Source organism: Lathamus discolor, chromosome 13, assembly GCF_037157495.1.
Source record: "Lathamus discolor isolate bLatDis1 chromosome 13, bLatDis1.hap1, whole genome shotgun sequence".
Taxonomy (NCBI): domain Eukaryota; kingdom Metazoa; phylum Chordata; class Aves; order Psittaciformes; family Psittacidae; genus Lathamus; species Lathamus discolor.
Window position 1 is genome coordinate 8356188 of NC_088896.1, and position 23272 is coordinate 8379459.

At 42.4% G+C, this 23272-nt stretch overlaps 1 protein-coding gene across 1 annotated transcript in view; it reads left to right on the forward strand.

Moving 5' to 3' along the window:
* ANKFN1 (ankyrin repeat and fibronectin type III domain containing 1) overlaps nt 1-11338 on the forward strand; it is a 78480-nt gene extending 67142 nt beyond the window's left edge. The window contains exons 17-20 of the mRNA XM_065693610.1: nt 1749-1917; nt 5305-5471; nt 8788-9007; nt 10545-11338. Of these exons, the coding sequence (XP_065549682.1) occupies nt 1749-1917; nt 5305-5471; nt 8788-9007; nt 10545-11338 (1350 nt within the window). The remainder of the gene's footprint in view (nt 1-1748; nt 1918-5304; nt 5472-8787; nt 9008-10544) is intronic.
* The last annotated feature ends 11934 nt before the right edge of the window (nt 11339-23272 follow it).

The following is a 23272-nucleotide window of genomic DNA, read 5'->3' on the forward strand; positions in this document are numbered from 1 at the left end:
TATTTATCACCTTCTTAAAAACTGATTCTTAAGCACACAACTAAAAGCTACAAACTGTGTAACTTGCAAGCAGGGATTAAATGATACGGTTGCAAGAAAAGAAAAGCAGAGAAGTTCTGTATTCCATTATTCTAAGGGGAAGGGGGTGAGATGAACATCTTCAATAAAGCCGTTATTCTTCTGGATATCTGAACGTACAAGGATTAAGAGACAATTTTCAATTAGCTCCTATTTTTTGCATCTGTTGGCATTTGTGCAACTTCAGGCAGGTGTAAAGAGGCACTTTTGCATTAAGCTAGTAGTTGTGAGAGCCTTTACCCAGCTCGCAAAGAAAAACAGGTATTTTTCCAGGCAAGCAGGGCAATAGACTGTTCTTCTGGAGGCAACAGTCAGAGCGTATGAAAAGCCTGCTGAAGACACAGCATTTTGCCATTCTTTTACACATGGACAAACGTAGCACTCCTAAACCACACAGTTCTAGACCTCCAGATTGCTGTGGGTGAGGAGAGGTATCTGGCTTCTGGCTTTACATTTATGTACAAGAAATGCGTATGTGAATAAATAAAGTCAGGGGGGATAATCTATGATGTGAAAGATCCATGAAAAAATAAGCTAAGGAGTTTGTTTCTTGTTTACATGAATTCCATTTTATTCTGGTCTACATGGGTAAAGAGGGCTTAAAGAAGTAAATCATCTTTATATTCGCTCCGAGGTCTGTTTGTGCAGCTAGAAAGATGTGGCCTTACAATAAATTAATCTGTGTCTACATTTCTTGATTTTGAAAGGTTTAGGCTTTGCTTTTAAAAAGGAATCCATCACTGCTGCACCTTCTAGCCTGGGAAGAGCCAAGTAAGACTCAAGTAAATCCAAAATTAAGACAGATGGTGTGCTGCCTTGTGGTCAGTCACTCTAATTCAATAGAGCTCTGTACAGGTCTCTATGAGGGTGTATTTTCTTGGAGGTTATAGCTTTTGTGTATCTTTTTTTTTAACCTAGGAATGTGCAATATATTCCTTAGGCTGCAGCTCAGCCAAGCATTTAAGCTCATCTATTGTACATGAGAGAGAGACGTAAACATGACCTTGCAGTTAAACAGTTGTAAATGTTTTGATGGCTCAAGACCAAACTCCTGTGTTAATTAATTCCATTTTTAATTTAACAGATTTGTTTATGTATTTTATGTATTTTGGTGGTAACAGAACAATGGGCAGTGATGCTGGTGCATGCCCAGGCTAAAATGCAGTGCTGCACACAGCAGCTCTACAGCAGTCTCCGGCCAACTCCTGCGTGTGCCATTTTCTCTTGCTGCAGCACTTGTTAAACCTTTTCAGTGCTGTGTTGGGGGAGAGCTGCATATTTCTCTTAACCAACCCTAAATTGAATCTTAAAGGTTTTTAATTGAATCCATTTTCATGTTTTCACATAATTATGCAATCATAATCTTGAAAAGCACATGGCATGTGATCATTTTCTGCCTAATAAGAAACATAAATGTTGTTTTCAGGGGGGCTGTGCCTGTGTGTGTGTTGTTTTAATGTGGAACATTGCAGCTTTAAATCTTTATTTTATGTAGTGACATGAACCCACATTTAGCCCCCCCCCCCCCCAAATATTTATGTTTTATAAAAATTCCGAGCTTGATGTTGTGCAAATTTTCTTTAATGTTTTATATCATTTGGGGTGTTGTTTATATAAGTGCCATGTTGTAATTCTCTCCTATTTCTTCCCCCGCGCGTGTCCCTCTACAGGCTAAGCACTTCCGTCTGTATACACAGGAGGTGTTGGAACTGGGTCACAATGTCTCCTTTCTTCTCCTGCTCCCCGCCTCAGACGACGTCTGCACTGCCCCAGGACAGAATAATCCTTACACCCCACACTCAGGATTTCTTAACCTCCCTCTTCAGATGTTTGAACTCGGTATAGTAGCTTGCTTCACCTAGAAATATTAACCCAGTCTCCTTATAATAAAATCACAAAGTTGTATCTGTTTTCCCCCTTGTCCCAGTGGAGAGTCAATAAATCACATGATGGCTTTGGCAACAACACTACCTATAACTGTGTACAAGTTATAGAGGGAGCAGAGCGGTTAAAGCATATACTGTAGCAATCGTTATTGAAATGCAAAGCATAGAGCAAAGCCCACAGTTATCCAGTATGTGTCTAGAAGCTTATTTGGAAGATGATGTGCTCTATAAAAACAGAACCAACAAAATTACACACAACATAGCAAGGCTGGAGTGTGAAAGGAGATGCAAAAAAGAATCCCTCTAAATTGTCACAAGAATCATCACTAGTTCTGTAGAGGAGAATTTATGCAGTTTCTGATTGCAGATAGTCTGACTCCCTCACAGCTTTGTGAAAGGCGAGTGGAGTTTCCCATGTGAGGGTCATCATTTTTCCGTCTGATTCCTGGAAAAATGCAGAAGACAGTCCCATTGCAGTTACGGAAAAAGCCAAAGCACTGGACTTGAATCTGTTTCTTTAGGGAGCGCATCCTGCGCTGCAGCAGATTCAGCCCTCTTGTTCCACAGCATTTCTGGCTGGGGAAGAATTCCCCAAAACAGAGTTTTCCAGCTGTCTCACAGAAGGCATATGATGCTTTAGCTTCAAGGTCCTCTATTTCTCATTTCTTCTTGTTTGGTCCACAGAGAAAAGAAAGGTTCCACATAAAAGCAGCTCATAAAGACTTAATAGTTCTTCTTAGAAAGAATATTGTAAGTATGGGGACTGCTGAGCCTTACACATTAGTCTCCTCTGTTTCCTTCTGGCCTGTAAAACTGGATATCTTTCTTCCCTCTGCTGTGGGGAAGAGAAGAAAGATATAAGCCAAAACTGATGGAGTCAGTACACACACACAGCCACTACAGAATACGCCTCTAGTGACAACTGTGTCCTCGCTGGTATCTCTCTCAGGTGCTTATGTGACACCATTACCATCCTATTTCCCGTATGTCATTGCTAAGTGCAGTTAGAATCACTAATGTAGCAGAACAATGATTAGATGTTAATGGAGGATCTTACCAACACTGTATTTCTGCAGTCACAACAGATTGTGACCTACCATCCTCCAGCAACACAAGTACACAAACAGGAACACACAACAGTGTTCATTCCACATCAGCCAGGGCACACAAAGTGGCGCCTGTGACAGCTCCAGGGTTTTATGCTGGTTGTAGGAGGACAGATGACAGCTACCTGAGCTGCCACGTAATTACAAGTGGTACAGATCCGCAATACATGAGCTGTTGTGGTCAGCTCAGGAAAAGTTAGCCCTTCAAAAGAAAACTGATGTAATTGAACTAAAAGCTAGTTCAATGCTTTAGGTCATATGTCCATGGCTGTAATGCCTTAAAGCCAGACTTATCTTCCCAGCACACAACCCTGAAGCTCACTATTAGACTCTGTATTGAGCGTATCATTTCTTCCTATGAGAGGTGACTGCTGCACTCACTGTGCAAATCAACGCATGAAGCATACTCATTTCTGGTGAAATTAATCTCTGTGCTAGAGGCTTTGCAGACTATTTAACTCTCATTGTGTGGTACACAGGCCAGGGACAGGAGTCATTCTCACTTCTGGGACATAGTTTGCATCAGGCTGAGAAAGCAATAGACACTGAATGGGGTGACGTGGTGCAGATAAACATGCAACAGAGCAATCTCTCAAAAGGCACTCTGGGTGCAGACCTCTCTGTTTAGCAGTTCATGGTGCCGAAAACAGTACAGAAAGTGAATTTTATGTTTGAGTGTTTTTATACCAGCAATCATCTAGCCAAAGACAGATGACATTTCTATATGACATTATATATGTATCCCTGATGTTCTATAAAGTGACTGTGATTCACATCTCAAATATTAGAAGCTTCCATTCCCCATTAGCTGGTGGCTACCAGCTATATAATTGCATAACCACAAAAGACTATGTTGAAGCAACATTTGTTAAAGTAACATTAAAGGGTCTGACTTAAAACCACAAAGGCTAGAAACTTCAGCACTGGAGCTGAAACCGCGGCTGTAATTCACTCAAGAGTCCACCACATATGGCACATATACTGTAAGACCACACACTATTCAGACTAGATCCCTGCAATATCTCAGCATCTTTGAGAAACCAGAAGGTAGAATTCTTTCTTTCACTCTTTTTTGTGAGATTTCTATGTTCAGATTAGGCCTTTACTGTTATGCTAATGATGTGTCTGTGAGCGGATTTCTTAGTTTGAAAAAGTCTTCTCAGTTACTCTTATCGTGTTGTTTGCATGGGACAGACAGACACATGATGCTGTTTTGATTTCTTTATTGATATTTGTGATAAGAACAATGCATGCAATTTACACTTGAAACACCCTGAAAAATACCCTGCCCCAACCCAGAGAAGTAGCAGCAGCAACCACGGGGCGCTCACTGCTATAACAACATCATGCTTTGTGCTTGCATTTATTCAAACACCACTGAATGGGGAAGTATTTCTGAGTTCTCCCTCAGCCAATTTCAATGTGTCTGTGCAGAGGCTCATAGTGATAACTGCTAAGTCTTGCCTGTGCAATTGCAGGTTCTATAATGGAGCTTTAAGAGGCCAGGGAAACTAGCACATGCGAAGCTCCACGGCACTAGAGCTCTTGTGTCTCTGTTACCCAATTACCTCTTCCAGAGGTAGCTCAGACAGCTCTGTGCCACTCCAAAGTCAAATCACACAAAGCAAGAGGTCATTCTGCACCTTCTTGTTACCCTTCTGCATCAGAGTTCAGAGCATGATGTGTGCTAACACCTAACAGAGTTCTAATTGTTTCACCCAAACTGATACCACTGAGATGCTTTTACTGCTGAGTCATTTACATTTCAGTTACTGATTTCAGCCAGCCTAGCCCAAGAGAAAGTTATCACCCCCTGAAATGATACCTTCTGTCTGAAACACTCAATTAAAAAAAAACAAGAGATGAGTTCCATTTTCCAGTCATGTCACTGCCTTCTTGATAAAAGAAATGATGAGCTATAAAAGCCTCAGAAACAGCCTTTCTGATTGAAGCTATCAAGGCTAAGATAGCCTCTGGAGTTGCATACTAAGGACCTGATTATCCCTTCACTTACATATAAATTAGAAATGACTCTTTTGAAATCAGTGAAGTTACAGAGTAAATCCAGTGTAAACGAGAGGAGAATTAGAGCCTGTATTATTTATTTCTAGCTTAAAGTAACCCATCCAGAGTTAGTAATTATATCTAATAAAACTTGTGCTCTGAAAGCTAAGGATTTCATATTTCATAACCAGAATAAAACAATGTTTCCTTTGCACTTGGTCTTTTCACAGTTCATTTTTGCTGTTACAAGGAAAAATTTATAAGCCTGTATTGCCGCCTTTCTGCTGTCATAGAGCTGGACTCTCTGAAAACCCAGCAATCCCTAAGGGAAGCAATTTCAGACAGTGAAGTCGCTGCAGCCAAACAAAGACACCAGCAAGTTATAGACTACATACAGGTAATAGTCTGTTTCTGCCTATTCCAAAGAGATTTTAAGGTGGCTTTCTTAAAAATTGCATAGGGCTGTAACTTGAAATCTAAATGGAGAATTATTCACAGACATCATAAAAAGAGCAGTTGTATCAAAAGTGCAATTCTGTTTTTATGAAATTCAAACCCAGAACATGATTTCCTTAGTTGTTGCTTTTATAGAAGGATTTTTATGGGCAAAATCAAATGACAGTTATACTAGACTGTTATAAAGAAATGTGTCAGCCTGCTTGTAAAACTCACTCCCATCTAATGTGAGGTAAGCTAGTACCAGGCTCGGGCATTCATTTGTGTAATGGTTTTACTCTGTCTTTGTGAACTGAGGACGTTTTTCACCATGAGAAGTTGCCAATTAAAAAATTAAATGAAAATTCAGACTAGTTTGCTGAGCCAATCTTCATCAACGATATCACAGTGCAGAGAGCAGCTCTGCACTGAACACCCCAAGCCAGCCCCAAAGCATCCGGAAGTCTGTCCAGCACCATGCAGTGATACAGCTTCAGTCCCCCAATGCAGAAGGATCACACATGTTATCATATGTTATCATTCTTGTCTAATTTGCTTATTCTTTGTATCTTACACTGATTTTCAGTACTATTCCCAGATCAGGGCTTTACCAACTCAACTCGTGGATCTTCCAAGTACACCCCACTGTGCCCCATAGCAAGGCCTGTACTTTTGCAAGCCATTTTGGTAATTTAGAGCTAAAACTCCTATGGACATGGTTGATCTGGCTTTCTACAACTGAGGTGCAGATACACTAACAGCTCTGCACTCTTAATATTCAAGCAAACTTCTGTTGGAATAGGGGCCAAGACAACCGTTTATCCCATTGATAATACGTTTTTATCCATTATTATGAACAAGATGACAATATTTCTCTTCCTCTTTGCTCTGAATTCAGACCTCCTTTGCCTTGTCCACTTTGGAACTTCTGGCAACATGCAGGAGGGCAGAGAGGAATGCTCCATCGTACTTTCACTGCTCAAACACCTCCTTCCTTCTCATCTTCCCACCCTCACACTCAGAAAATCTACCTTTTTCCCAGTGTGCAGGAGAATTTGGCACATTTTTCTCCTTCACATCAGAAATGAGTATACACATGTTAATATGCATGCACGGTATAGACAGGTCTGTGTTCCTCTTCTCCAAAGTGTCTGAGTCACATATATACGCTGAGAAAATATAGGAGAATATTTGAACCTTCAGTGTTTTGTGCTGAATTATTGTGACAGTGTATTAGCCTTGTCAGGTTTCCCCTCAAATGAAAACCAGCTGTATTTCACCTATTGGCAAAAATATCTCAGCCCACCACATACCGCAATCTTCAGTGGTGACCACAAAACCGCAAGAGCATTTGTGTGATCCTAGATCTAAGACAGTGTTGAAGTCACTACACAAACCAAACATTGTAAAGAGCAAGGGAGTCTATATAAATGCAGTTCTGAAAAGGAGTCAGAGGGCAACTGAAAAGTAGAGATTAAAATAAAATAAAAGAGCAGATAAGGTACTCGGAGACTTTACCAGAATGTTACACAGCAAGAAACCCGCAGACACTGAACTAGAACTGAAGTTAAGCTGTGAATTATGCAGTGTAATGCTTCAGACGTTCCTGAATTGTAAAAGAACCACAGTTCATTAAAATGACTGGTCCATTATCCCAGGAGACACTGCGGAATGGCATCACGGAGAAAAACAACAGGATTTGCATCTTATTAACCCGCATGCAGTGTGATTTCTGTTTGGGATTGAGGGAGGATCACAGACAGAGAATACAAAATCTCCAAAATCAAATAGGTGAGACGTTTACTAACTGGCATTCCCTTCATGGAGCAACACTGAAGTCTTGAAATGATGTAGGATTATGAATTAATCTCTGAGCCATTTGCTATTCTTATCAGTGTATATTCTTAGCTCAAATTAACTCAGTGGCGAGGCTTGCACTGACATCATTGGAGTCGGGATTTCACCTTTACATAAAAATGGCCATACTAGGTCAAGACAAAGATCCATCTCTCCAGTTATCCTGTCTCCAACACAGCTCATCAAGAACTACCCTAGCTAATCTGGCATCTACAGTATCCTTTGGCAATAAATTTCACACTCTGAATGTGCATTTTGTGAAGTATCTTCAGCTAAGAATATGTGCTGGAGCCCTCATCTTACAATATGAGAGTCTGCAGTATCCTCTTCTCTGGTCCCTTTGTTACTTCTCTATTTGATAATGCTGCACAAAGTACCACTCACTTTTGCCTATCCATTTCCTGACCCAGGGCTCTCATTCTGCATCCCTGCAGAACATAGCTTGCATAACTGCAGAGCAGTTTCCCTTAAACACTGCAATATTAATATGAAGGCTCATTTCTTTAAATGCAAAATCTTCTGTAGGAAGAGGAGTGCAAGGGAAGTTCTAGAAAGGGTACTGCAGCAGAAGGATAATATACTCACAGCTACTGTCATTTGCTGGGTGCAGCAACATCTGCTCCAGCATCAAACATGTTGAATTGCTTGAAGATGGTAAAAGCGTTCCATTATCAGAAGACTCTCAAAACCCACAGTAAGCAGCATCTTTTCTCTCTTCATAGATGCTGTCCTGGGTTGAGCAGCAGCAGTCATTTTAAAGCTATATCCCGCTATTGACTTAGGCACCTGTCTCTTATTGCCATCAACAGGCATTAGAACTGTGTTAGAACTGTCTTACGGTAGATTTATACTATTAAAATATATGAAGACCAAAATGATGATAAGGGAGAAACCTGCAGTTTGGCTCATAGCTGTGCTTCTGCCCTCCATGAATGTATATTCTTCTACGTGTATGTACATTCTTCTGTTAAAAACTAGCTTTGATTGGAGCACGCTGCTTTGGAACATAATCCTGGGTTTGCAAGGATGCTCAAGAAGTCTTGCTTTCATGACAGTACAGAATGAAATCAACTTTCAACTGCGCCACAAAACTGATCACATTTTTTACTCCATCAAAAGACCATTTTCATTTTCTTTCCATATCGAGTTTAGGCCTGAATTCACACACCCACACCCCACTAAGTACAGGTTCTTAATTGAGGTATCTCATTTGAGAGTCAGACTCTGCAGTGGTGAAGGAGAACAAGCACCAAACCAAAGGCGGTTCAGACCATCTACATCTGAAGTGTCCTGTCAGGGGATCCTGCTGCTGTCTGTTGGCAGCATCCACACACCCACTTGGGCACTTTTATAAAGTACACACTTAGGCAGAATCAATACACAGACTAACTGTGCTTTTTCACCATTTCTTTTCTCTACAGCAAATCGATGAGATCTGGAGGGAAATGAGATGGATCACAGAAGCGCTGCAGTATGCAAGATACAAGCAGCCAGCAGCTGGCCTACCCATAAAGAAGTTTGTGGATCTTTCAGAAGAACACTCTCAGAAGAAAATCAGTTCATCCTCTTCACATTTAGATTGTCTTCCTTCACCTCCCCCTTCACCTGAGGCTAGACTCCAGAGAAGAAAAGCTGTGAGTGGTAAGAGAACTCTCCTTTGTTCATCAAACAAAATCCTTTCACTTTCACACAAACTCACTTTCACTTGTAACAGTTCCTGTATTGTCTTTTTATAAAAGGAGTCAACTTTTTCCCATACCTGCCAGGGTACTTTAACAATCATTTTACCAGCCATTTGCCACTCTCTATACTGAGATCCCTCTACAATCTTTACAATCGGTTTTTAACTACTCAGAATAATTGCTCAGCATCAGCCAACTCTGTCAACTCGCTGTTCCACCTTATTAAATGAACAGGTTGGAAGGGACAAGTGCTGTCACTGACTTTGCTTTGTTTTGATAGAGCAAATTTTAGTGCCAATAGTCCAGTTTAAAAGTCATTTTCACATACCTCAGTGTGGTCAGTGCTCCAGACAAGCACTTTAAAACACAGACTTAAACAAGTAAGTACCCACCTCACTGACTGTTACTACTTCTCTGAACAGCTGGAAAACTAAACTGATGAAAGAAATGGATAACAGCAAATAAAGGTGAAGCAAATTAAACAGTAACACCTAATTTGCTAACAGAATAAGGACTTTGGAGAAAAATGTAATCCATCATTCTGCTGAGCTGTCTTTAAGCAATAAGTAGATGAAACAGTAGAAACAAAAGCACCAGATGCTGCATTAAACAACTGCCATGACCATTTTGGTAATAATAATTTGTGGGTTTTTTTTCAAATTGGAAGTTTTATACCATAAAGAAAAATGAATACACGTACTCTGATTAGATTAGGTTGAAAGAAACCCAGAGACGATGGTACTTTGATTCACTCCATTACACCACAGTGTTCTTTCTCAACATCTCTCCCTAAGCTAATTTTTCCCTGTATTACAGACCATGAATGCAGAATAATCCTTAGCTCTGGCACCATGATAACTAGAGCATTATCTTGTCCTGCATGGGCTTGGTTCACTATTGCTGGGCTGTATGGCGATTTACAATCAAAGTGAATAGTCAGCACTGTATAAAATCTACATTTCTTTTCCTTGGTTCTAATAAAAAACCTGCAGGGCAGTGAAGCATCAACCCACTCTATCACATATGCCACTATTTATTATGTTATTGATCCTTCTGCAGCCAAAAGACAGCAGTGATTCTAGCGATGGTGTGGTCAACAAATTCACATCTGAATTAAGTGTTCTCTGCTTTGTATTTGAACACACATGACACACCTGGTGGACAAAAGGGTAGTTTTTGTTCATCTGCCTCCCGATGAACCTCTTAGGCACACACACAGTTACAGAGGTATAAATGTGGAGTAATTCAGCTGACATCTTTAATAAAAACAGAACCTGGATTAAGAGTTTTTCTCTCCCAAATCTCCATCTCTGTGAAATTCGGTGACAAGAAGATAAAAGAAAACAGATTCTTTCAGTACATAATCCCAGTTCACACAAAATACACATGTGTTTAGAATTGTAGATCTGAGTCTAAATTAAGGGGAAAAAAAGCCACAAATGACAGTTAAGCCATTTCTCTCCTGTGCTTGTCTTCTTAATCAGTTCTCTTTGCAGATTCCCAGCCCTGCTCAGATGAAGAAGGCTGCTCTGAAGTATTCCTTCCAACTGACAGTGACTATGATTCCAGTGATGCATTGAGCCCCAGAGAATTAGACCTGATTTACTCCTCCTCACAGGACATATCCCAGCAGGCCAGCAGTGGCCTGGGTGGCAGTGCACCTGATGTTCTCCAAGTCCACGACATGAAGCCTTGCCTAACATTGAAAGAAGGCCTGACAGAGTGTAGTGCCTTTGATACTAATGCCGAATGTTGCACAGAGGACATGAGCAATCTAACAGTGTCAGGACTTACACTGAAAAGCATAGACAAGTCCTCTAGCTCCAAGCAGGCACTGAGCTTTCTAGGGAAAAAAAAGCTAGGGAAACATCAACACTACAACTACTTCAGCCGGCACCATCGGTGGCTGCGTGTGTACAGTGAGACACAGTCTGGCTCTCTGTCTGAAGGGGTATATACTCAGCATCTCATGAGACCTTCAGATTTGTCTCAAGAGCCTAGCTCCACTGAGCAGTTGAAGATTCCCACTGATGGATCTCGGAGCACTTACTTGCCTCATGCATCCAGCCTTCCAGAAGATGGGAAAGGCAAGTATGAGGAGTCAAAGCAAACTGTCCATCAGATACATGTGGAGCCTTATAAAACATTTCTGGATGAAGACAGCAAGTCCTGGGCAATGAGCACACAGTCTGTAGAACACGGGGATGTGCACAGTGCTATGCAACAGAAAATGGGTCCAGATGACCAGTCGGGTTCTGCTGTCTCAGAAGTCTTCAGCAGCACACTTTAACCTCAGACTTATGCATTGCTTCCCACTGCTACACAATGAGAGAGTGAGCATCATGCGTATAGGGCCATACTTTCAAAACCACTTGGAAAACTCCAGCTCCTGAAATGGCAACTCGTGCCACTCAAAAGAATCCTATTCTTTTGACTTCATCACCAGGCTTCTGGTCTTACAGAGGTATCATCTGTCATGATGTAAGCTTTATTATCGGCATCTGCACTTTTGCAGGTAGAGTTGTAACAGTCACCATGAAACAGAACAACCTGTGACTGCAAATCTAGTAATGAGGTTTTGCAGTTCTCTTGGTTTCCATGTCTCTCTGAGCACGCAAAAATTTAAGCATGAGTGGTTCTGCCTGCAAGTTAGCAGAAACTGTAACATCCTTGGTGTCCTCATGTTAGGACTGTGTCCTAAACTTGTACTAACCAGTTCTCCATCATTTCCTGTAAGTTTTTCTACTTCTTGAATGGATTTAGGCTGCTAACTGCTGAAGTGCTAACTGCTCTAGGAACACATTTAACCCAGAGTTTCACTTACAGAGGAATGAGAAGTCTTTTGGTGCCTAGAAAATGCAGTCAACACCATCTCTGAGTGCTGTCAGAGCCTGACATAATTATCAGAAGGGTTTTTTTCAGCAGCTTAGATTTCAAATTATGTATTATAAAAGCTTAGCAGGTAAACCTTTGGGGTCAAGAGCAGGCAGAATGAGACCAAGTTCTGAAGGAATAAGATGCAGAGTCTAAGTGAGACTGAAGCTTGGTCTTTTCTTCTGCCCAGAACACAAGAGCCCATTTCTGCATGTCTGCAGCATGCTCATACACCCACTGAAAAGAACTGCTCCTACTTTTGTTCCTGAATATTCACTGTAAACTTCAGGGGTACTTGATCACCATGTCTGAAATCGGGATAACTGTAATGATTAGGGAAATTTGGGGTATGGTTTGAATCCATTATTTGGGCCACCAATATTGTATCATAAGGAGAGTGGGAGGCGGTGTTTTAGCTTGCTGTGTTTGTCTAAAGGCAGATCACACCGAGTCACGATGTTGTTCTTTGCAACCAGAATCAGACTTACAGTACTACAGGAGATGATCTCAAAAATGAAATCTCTGTTAACGAGAACCATAACATTTGAGTCACTAAGAAATGAACGAATGTGGAGAGAAACCCCAGCTGTTGCACAAGCTTTAATTTTTCTTAAACAGTTCTTGAAGTTTAATTTTATAGGCCACATTCCTGCTGGTTAAATTCCCTCACTCCATGTTTGCGCAGCCTTCTACCTTTCAATTTTTCAGCCTCCAGGTGGATACATTCTAAGGCCTCCAATAAAGAGATTTGAGTTAAATAGTTGAGTTTACAAGTCCTTGAGGTAAAGGTAAGGATTTGGGCCCATGATCTGTGGTCCTTATTAAAATAGCACTTCCATAACCCCAGTGCTATTAAAATCCCTGTGAACTCAATCCATAAATTCAAAAATAAATGTTATTCACTATTTTATGCTTGGTCAGTATGTGGAAGCCAAGAAGAGTCTTTGCAGTGATACAAGGGCAAAAACTTTCTGTAAGGGATTTACATTTGTAACTTCTCTTTTTGGGAGAGGGAAGTTAGTTTTTCACCCAAACTATTCATTCATTCCCTGATCCGAAGCTCAGTGAGGATGGAAAGACTTCCATTCACTTCCACAGGGTTTGAATGAGACCCATATTGAAAATTCCTGTGGGTGAGAAGATGCGGGGGGGGAGCAGAAGTGTCAGTGCCAATTTGCAGCTAGAAGGACATACATTGTATGTTGTATGCCACATGGAGCTGCAAGGGGAAAACCTGACTCACACACCATAGAACCAAATAGTGATGTTTTACTGTCACTGAAGGCAGTAACAGCTTGTTACATTAGATTATGGTCATTAGCAGAAGGCTTTGCACCAAGGAGAGCCAGACAGTGTAATGCTCATATTCAGAAGTCAAAATAATCTAGATTGTTTTCGAGGATACAGCACCTAGCCCAGGCACCCCTAATCTGTTTAGCCTCTAAGCAAAACTGCCATAAAACTGTCTATTAAAGAATAAAAATAACAATACGCTGAGGCCATATGTTTTTGCAGGAAGTGATGAGATAAAACAAGATGTTCCTAAATGAAACCCACCTTGCTTTGCTTTGGCTCTTCAGGAACACTGAGGGCAAGAAGTAGCAAGATCTACAGCAGAACAGGTACACACTGCTGGTTAGGTAAGGATGTAAAAATCTCTGTTACCTGCTCCTGCTGCTGGACTTTTCCAGCAGTAGTCATGTATCTAATAATGAGCTGGATTCTTTACTGGTAGAAAGGGCTTGATTTCATCATAATCTGCTGTGCTAAAATGGAATTTGACTCTGAGAATGCAAATGCCAGCCACAATGTACCCCATCTTGATTCTAACTTTGTTACATAGAAGTAGTGTTTACATGATGGCCAATGGGGCATGCTTCCTTAATTCTATTAGCTCTAGATTGAGGTTCTTCCACATACTTTAATAGACAAAGTAGCAATTAATAGTTCTGACTTTAAATACTTCTGATTATAAAGCACTGAATTGTCTCTTGTTAGAAATACGTGTTCTTTGTTCAAAATTATTATCCCTATCTATTCAGTGAGTGATTGGTAGAGCAACTCTTTAAAAGAATAGAAATGAACACCCAGAGATAAATACATAGTAGAAAGTGGTGCCTTTCAAGTACTGTCATAATACTAATCATAATGCTTCTGCAGTTGTCTTAGGAAGATCACTCACACATTTCACATGCAGCCACAGCAATTCAGAAGCATCCTGCAAACTACAGCACTGTATTCCCACTCCAGAAAGGCACAAGTGGCTCTTCTGAGTAGAGCTTAGAGTAAAGGCTCACAGTCAGGAATCAAATTAAAATTAGGAACTCAGATCTTTGCTTCAGTTACTGGGAACCCTTTCTCCAGGTTGGGCTCGAGTGCCCCTCCAAGGATTCCTGCACAGAACTCGGAAATGCTGTGGCTCAGAGCCCACAGCACACAAGAGTTTCATTAGCCAGCAGATAGCTCATTCAAATGAGTCTGTACCCACTGAAGCTCTGCCCTAAAATGGGTACTAAGGCTTTGTAAACTTCTGACCATCTCTCTCTTACTCCTGTATCTTGCCACAGAACTTTGTCCTGCATTTTCTAGGGAGTGTATTTTCACCTGGGCTGAACTCAGACCCTCCTATCTCTAGGCATGAATTGAGTGGCTAGGAAAAAACATACAGCTTTAATATTATGACTCCACAGCAAAAAAAGAATGTGGATCATATCTCCCTGTTTAGTGGACTAAAACTTTCCTGTTTCTGCTGGTAGGAAGCGAGTTGGAGATAAACTGCAAGGGAATTCCTAGCGTCAGCAAGAAGGCAGTCTGCCCATTGATAGTTTGCCTCAAGAAAGCTGTGCCTCGAGCACTGATTTCCCAGGCTTGTATTTCTTCTTCCTTTGCCTTTAGGTATTAACTGACAATTGGATTTTGTAGACAATAAAAGCATGCACAGGGAAATCTATAATATTTTTAAATATAGCTATTAAAGGGGGAGGGGGAAGATGGAATATTTTATCCTGAACATTTATGTTTAGAGTGTTTTGGAAAGAGATGGTGCATCTTTAAATTCTCTAAGGTATAAAGAAATGCATTAAGTTGCTGGCCAACTCTTTTAAGGTGTTTAAATGCATGGCTCATGACTGTTATGTAAAACTTCAATAGAGCCTTACAAACAACAAGGGTATAGTGTATTTGAAAATACGGTACACAGCCTGGAAACTTACTCTGAATTTCTCTGAGGTGTTGAACTTTGCCATCAGCAAAAAGCATTTTTAGTAAAGAGGCCTTGAATTTTCAGACAACGGAGATTTCATCAGGTTGGGTCTGATTTTTCCACTACAGAAAAACACTAACTAGCTGGAATACTTTATTTGTAAGTATAATCTATCTTTTGATTCCATCAAGTAGAATTCGTAAGGCTAAATCATGCCCAGAAGTGAGAAGCAGAGCTGTTGGAACAGTATACTCTTTGCAAAACCCAAGGGCAACATTCCCCAAGGCAGGCTGCGCACTATCCTCTGGCAGCTTTGGCCTCTTTTGTGCTAAGTGAGCATCTGCAAAGTCAAGAGAAGTCAGTTTGTTGATTCGACTGGAGCAGGCCCCAGGTACTGCTGAAAGCTGTGCAGACCCTACCAGCTCAGAGGACATCTCTTGGTCCTGGTGATCGTGAGCACTTACCCAGCTTGTTGTCCCAAACCAAGCTTTGGGGGTGAAATAAGAGCTAGGCTAGAATACATATTCACACCACAGCACCTTGGGCAAGATTTAGCCTTTAAACCACTCACACTATAATAATGTGTTAGTAAGCTTGTCTGTCATTAGGCTACAGGAAACCTTGTCTTTTGCTTGTCAAATAATAATAGATTTTATATGTTTATGTTCATTTTCTTCCTTGGAAAAGCTATCTGAAATTGACCTAACATTAGAGAAAGTGGTTGGTGTAGCACTAATCTACCTTATTACTGTGAATTGTAGTAATTTATTAAGCAGATTTTAAGTTAAACGCACAGAGGTTTTGTGGTTTTGCTTTATATAATGGTCAGTCTGAGGCCAGTTGTGCTGTCCTTAGACCTCACTCCAGGTCCTTTTGCAGCAGTGTAAATCAAGAGTAGTTCTACTGAAGGCAAGTCAGGTATTGCCTTGTACAGATCAGCATTATCTCCACTGGCTCACAAGGCTGGCTCAGCATCAGCTGAGGATCTGGATCAGCGGAGTCACCACAAACACAACACATAGATGCTGGTGCAAAAATGGGATGTGTAAGGAAGACAAAAGGGGATTTATCTCATGGAACATCCCCCTGGAGGTCACAGGGACAGTTGTTGGAGTGGGCTCATAGAGTGAGCCCACCATGCTGCTGTATTACCAGTTGTACTGGGGGGGGGGGGGGTAATTTATACTGCATGATCTATTGCTACATTTGATAATAGGGACCAAATTTCTCTCCCGTATTATGCAAATGAATCCCCTACTAAATGTAACGGGAGTTCCAGTTATTTTCCTGATAAAAATGAGGACTGTTGAGGGTTACTGGGGACTTGGGGGAAGGGAAGAAGGGTTGTTTGGTTTTTTCCCCTCAGAGAAAAAGTAATTTAAGTGAAATGTGCAAGGCAGTGTTTAATTGCTTCCTGCCTTGTTTGTACATAGCAATTTGGCTGTTTATTGGTTGTCTTTGTTCAGATTTTTATTGTAACTTGTTGCTATATATGCAACCAAGCGTATGTTAAAGTTTAAACTTTGGTACATAATAATGCACAATTTTATGTGCTTTAAAACTTTGTAAATATCTAGATGAACAATGTAGGCTGTGCTAACTGTGATCTTGAGACTTGACACGACAATATTTTCATGCATATGTACCTGCAAATGGTTTGAAAATAGCAAAATATATATTGAGGATGGCCACGAGCCAAGAGTAAATGAGTGCCGCATGACTCATGCTTCTTTAATAATTCCTGAAAGAGGCATGTCTAGTACATAAAATAGACAGTAAAAATAATTTTCAAGACTACAAATATTTTTTATAACTTCAGATATTAAATACTATTTTAGAAAAAAGACTGGTTGGTAAAAGAAATCAGGTTTATTCGAGCGAATCATTGTCATAAAAATGTTCTTAACATAGATTTTTTTGTTTGATCTAATATCATAGAAACCCAGCTCTTTTAAGATTTCGAAGACTTGAAGTGCTCTTGTGTTCTTACCACTCCTGTCATCTTCTGAAATGATGTACTTCAGGTCTTCTCCCTCATTAACAAAAAAATGCTAGCATACACATTCGGAATCCTAAATACCATGTGCACTTGTGTGTTTGACCATCACCAAGTACCCACCTATATGAGCTTTACAGTCCATGGAAATCTGAATGTAGCTTGTGTTTTCCCCTGAATTCTTTCATTTTTATTAGAAAATGACTTTTTCTAAGGCCAAGCTTTCAAATATGGTCTCCAAATTTGAATTTTGGGCTACACATTCAGAAACCTAAACAAAACGCTTCCAGAGCTTGTGGGTAAAAATAACCTGCCATCAAAGTCAACAGGAATTGAAATTCAATTTGTACAAATGTAATTGCCTCAATACAGCATTGATATGCGGGGAGTTGATTTGAAGTGGCATCTTTCTAATCTATGTGTTACAACTGCAGAAAGTGCTGGTATACAAGCATCAAAGCAGTGAACAGCATAAAGATCTTGCAGGCTGACAGCCCAAACCCTCTCCAAGCCCAGGGCTGTCCTATGGGCTCGGCAGCTTTTGGCTGAGTATTTGCAGTGACACCCAGACAGAATTCACTGCACGCTTCTGGTGTGAATCTGTGCTTTCAAGCCATGTTGTAAACACACTGTATTGGAGGTGTACAATCTGCCTGTAGCCAAGAAACACCCCAGATATTGCCTGCTGGGGGGAATTACCTTATAAAATTGAAACACACTCTTCCATTGTGACTCCTCCATTTTTCACATATTCTTGTTCTCAAAAAGCATGGCAACATTTCCAATGTAGGATAAAATTGGGTTATTGTATGTAAACAAGAGAAATAAGAACAACTCCATTTTCAATGCTGAAGGGAAAGGACTTGGCTCACTTTTTACCTTGTTTCCAAGATGGAGAGGTTTCTAAATGTATTTTAACCACCATACTGTGGGAGCCTCTCACCATCTTATGCACTATTCTACCTTTTGTACAGATACTGCTGTAATTGGAATAAGTGACATGCCCAAGGCCACACAGAGAGCTTGTGACAGAGCAGGGACACAATTTTCTGGCTTAGCATCCTTACAACATCATCATCAGCCAATTATTCATAGCTTGTGCACCAGTATATGTGGTAATGTAAATGTTGACAAATGTCTGTATTCCAGCCAGGACATGCCAACTCATTGCAAGCTTCAGGATAACAGCATCTTACTGGAGTATCTGTGGGTATTTTCACACATGGAAAGCATTGTAACCAAAACACAGCCAAAGTGGAGCTCAGCAGCAGAGTGAAATACTGCTTAAACTGTAAGATAAAATGTTACTGTCGGTCACCTCTGCTTCCTTCATTTTCAGTTGCAAAACATTGTTACCACATTTACAAAGTTAGTGAAAGAAAAAAAAACCAAATGCAAGAAATTAGTCATGTACAGTAAACTAAGGAATTAACTAGGAAAAACACTGCAAGACAAAGAAGGATTTTTGTGTGCATGTACTTAAATTTGGGGCATTTCTGCATGTACCACGCAGCTTTTAGAGCCTGGTTGTTCCTATGTTTTGCTTGCCCCGAGCTGAGATTTCTTCTTTATATGAGAAGATAGGTAAGTGAACAGTGCAGTCCTTCCAGGCCTTTCTAACGCGTTTGCCATGGTTCCTTGAAGGACAGTGCTGGTTTATAATTGCCTCTGTGTTCTATGCTGAAACGCTTTTAAACCAACTGGAAAGAAGTTAACAAACTCTTATCGGCATGTTTCTGACTCGTTCTTCTGGCAGCAAAAGATGCCATTTCGCTGTTCCATTCAGATGTATTAACTTATATAAACTGTCATCTCTCTGAGCAAACTTATTAACTCATTTTTTAATTCTGCCTTTAAATAAAAGCTTTGGGTTTGATTTGGGGTGTTTGGTTGTTTTGCAAACACACAAAAGATCATTATTAATAAGCTTTGTTGTTCTCTTCCCCAGACAGCTGTACTCAAACTCTCTTTTCAAACAAACCTATGTTCATTTAGAAGAGCTAGTAAAATGTTTCTATTTTAAGAGGTTTTAATTACTAATAATTACCCCTAATTAATCAGTAGGATTTCTGCTCCTTACCTGTGTGAATAACAGAGCTAATTATTCTGATTATCCAATTCATTTTTATTATGGCAAACATGTCGGAAAAAAAATCAGGTAGACTCCTCTGCTCTGCTGCTTACACACACACTCAGTTACACAGAAAAAACGGTAAAGTGGGCAGCAATTTTGGGGCTTTATAAGCTAATATTAAAGACAGTTTAAAGACAAAACAGCCTCTAATACCAGTAAATAAAAATGGGGGTTTTGGTTAGATATCAAAATAAAATCCCTGCCTTTGGCGAGATGAGCAATTTTTTGACTTAATCAATGCAGTATTTGCAAAACAAATTGTTTTAAAATTTCAACCAATTTGCTTTTTTAGGGGGGAAAAAAGGTCAAAGCCAAAACGTTTTGCTTGTAATCACTTTCTGAAAATCCTGAGGCAAAACGTTGCAAGCGTGGATGCCATCATTAAGTGGTGATAACTAAACCCGTAATAGTGGACTAGGTTGAAACACCCTTCTGCGAGCAATGCCGCTGCTGTTGGTTTTAGTGGTACTTGGGAGTGCTCCTCACTTCTGAAAATCAGGCATTTTGTTTAAGTGCTTAACATCAGTCACACACGTATGAGAATGTGGCTCCGGTTCCCCTCCGCTGTGATCATTTCTGGACCACAAAAGAATCCTGCACCTACACAGAGGTGTCTCACAAGAACCTGCACACCTTCACCTTTTCCCATACTGCTTTTGAAATGTTTGAGAAAGGAAAATGTCGCCCTTTTTTTTTTTCTTATCTTTTCCTGAAATGGTCCCAGAAAGGAGCTAAATCAGAAGTCAGGCTTGGTAAGTTTAACACCCCAATCTCACGGCTATATGTGCTTCGAACCTAGCCCAACAGAACATGTCTTTTTTCAAGCTTTCTTCTGGGGCACACTTGCTCCTTCCCCCTTCTGTGCCTTGTGTTCTCATTCTGATCCCCCGCTCTCTCATGGCTCCATCCTGATCCCTCTCTTCCTCGAGTCTGAGTCACAGGAGCAATAACCCAGCCTGCTTCGACCTACTCAGTGCCTCAGCTGTTAGGGTAAAGCCACGCTCCCTGGGGACTCACGTTTGAGTACAACCCCAGGATTGTCAGGGCTCTGGCTGGCAGTGCTGCCGAGGGGACAGTCTAAGGCTCTATTTTAATCTTCTGGAGTCCAGCCAAACACTGGAACGGAGCTGCCAGCACGAGGGGGGCCCTCCTGCTCACTGCGCCTGACCTCCCATCAGGAGAGGTGCTGGTGTGTTCCTACTCAAACTACTAGGGCTCTTTCATTGCGCCTGACCTCCCATCACGAGTGCTACCAGGGATCCAGCTTTGACTACTGGGGGCTTAACCCTGGCACAGGTCCAGCACACGAGCTACACGCTGCCTGTCTCCAGATGTAAGATGCACCGAGCGTACACTCGCACACCACGGGCTCAGCCGGAGGGGGCTGTTTCAGGTACTCTGTACAAGCAGCCACACAGCACTGCCGACCCCTCGCCCTGTCTTACAGGGGTGGACGTACCCCTGCAGGGGGTTCCGCTGATCCTTATCTTTTTATCTGGGAAGATGCAGCGTTTCACACGTGTCCGCAGTCCTAGCCTGGATCCCTACTGCAGCTGACCCTGCAGCTTGACTGCAGACGCTCGCTCCTGTCTCGAGCAGTACCAGCTCCACAGCCTGTCTCCATGGACAGGCATTCGGTGAGATGTGGCTGTGCCACGGGCCTCGGGGAGGAAGCCCCGGAATAACTGTGTCCCTGCTCATGGCAGGGGGATTGGAACTGGATGATCTTGAGGTCCTTTCCAACCCTAACTATTCTATGATTGATTTTATGATTCTATGATTCTAACTGTGAGGCACAGAGTTACCCTTTCCTAGGTACCCTGAGATGGGAAAGTTACTGAAGACCATCACAGAGGCTTGCAGTTCAGCTAAACCATGCTGTGCTTTGCTGCTCAGCTTTGCAGGCCTCCCTTTCAGCAGTCAGCAAACCCAGAAGCGCTCTCCTCCTCTCCATACTCCCCGTGTGCTCAGAGCACCAGGACGTCAGCTGAAGCTCATCCTGCGCATCAAGAGCGTCTCCCTGACGCCAGCAGGCTATGAGCTGGGGTCTTACTTGCTAGTAACCTCCTGTCTTGTCTTCTTGATGTTTGCTGAGTATCATGAATAACCACATCACCCTCCAGGCCAGCCTAACACCCCTCCAACACTACTATCTTCTGTTGAAACAGAAACACACTTTCAGCAGCCCAGCTCAGTGTGTCGCCATCCACCAGGCTGATAGTAAAAATGCCCCTCGGGCCAGCTCTGCAGAGTTAGCAGGTTCGCACCTCGGCACCCAAAGCCCTGGTGCAGCTGCAGTGCCGGAGCACATGGCAGCGGCAAGCAGCTGTGGGCTGTGGCGGGTCAGGCAGGACTCGCAGTACCAGCCACAGGCTAAGGCTGCCCAGGGCCACCAGCCTCGGCCTCCCCAGGTGCCGCCTGCGCCCGCCCTGCTGCTGCCCGCACACAGCAGCACTGTGCCAGGCACCACACGCTCCCCTCACCACACGCTCCCCTCGCCACACGCTCCCCTCGCCACACGCTCCCGGCACCACACGCTGCCCTCGCCACACGCTCTCCTCGCCACGTTCCCCTCACCACACACTCTCCTCGCCACACGCTCCCCTCGCCACACCCCTGCCCAAAATGGCGTCCCGGGGGAGCGGCGCGGCGCCCTCTCCCGGGCAGGCTGAGGTGATGGCGGCCGCCCTGCCGGAGGTGCGGTGCCCTCATGTGCTCTGCGGCCTTCGCGGGACGTGGAAGTTACGCAAGGAGCCTCGCACAGGTGGTGAATAAAGCTCCCCGGTGTTTACTACAGCGCGACCCGCAATGGCGCAGCACGTCCATGCTGCAGGTATGGCACCCGCATTGCTGAGGCTCAGCCTGTGTGGATCGCCTCCTCAATGTCAGCCACTGATGGCTGCCGCCGCTGCCTCCCAGGTATTTATCGTTTTCGGGGCTCTGAGGTAACCCCTGAGGGCGATGAGGGCTGTGACAGAATGGGGTGGGTCGGGTGTGCCTTTGCACACCAGCCCAGTGATGGCTGGTCTGACCTCCCCAAGCGGCAACTTGCAGCCACCACCAGCAGCCTTAAACCCCCTCTGCAGGGGTCTGCGTCGTACCTTGGTGAAGCTGTAAGGGTTTTCAGCTCCGAGGGGTTGAATAACACAGCTCTAAGTCACAGGGAAACACCTGAGGTGCCAAAACATTCAGGCATGGCTCCACGTGGATGAGGCGTTCCAGCCACCAAGGGCGGCTTGTGTGTCATCCGCGGGGATGAGCCTCGGGAAGATGGTTTGCACATGCATTCTTGGCAAAGTTAAGCTCATAAAGATCGCTCTGTTTGAGGGATTGCATCACCACAGGTTTCTGAGCGACTCCAAGCTCAAGATGCATATTTTAAATCTCCCCTGCTGTTGCTGATAATTTGTTCCATATTTACCGTATTACTTAGTACTTGTAAATGGAGGGGGTTTTAGAACATAACTGTTAATTAGATTAGATAGCCATAGCCACTGCAGGCTGAACTCATCTCTGGCCCTTAAAGCCATTGCAATCCATGAGTTTAATGTTCGGGATGAGTTTAGTGCTATTGATGTTCTCCTTACATTAATCCCTTGGACTTGAAAAGGAATGGAGCTTTTACTTCTGTGTAAGCTCATTTCTGTGTCAAGCTTCGTGCTGGCATTGAGTCCTAAAGGTTTTCAAAGGATGAGGCTACTGCAATTGTACTGCTTGTTTAAGTAGTGGCAAAGTTAATGTGATAAATATATACAATTCTGGACTTATTCAAAGACAGGTCTTACATTTGCCTCTGTCAAGGTAGGATTTAGGTAAGAATGTAGGTAAAATAAAAGACTTCATGCAACAGGCCTTCAAAAGCACATTTTCTCAGCTGGACGTTTTATGGTAATAATTTTCTTTAAAGTAAATCGTCAGACTCCCACAATATCAGAAAAAGGGGCAACTCAGAAGAAATTTATCTCAACCACTGTTCTTCCACGTTCTGCAAGGATTGCATCCAGTATAGCATGTGTAA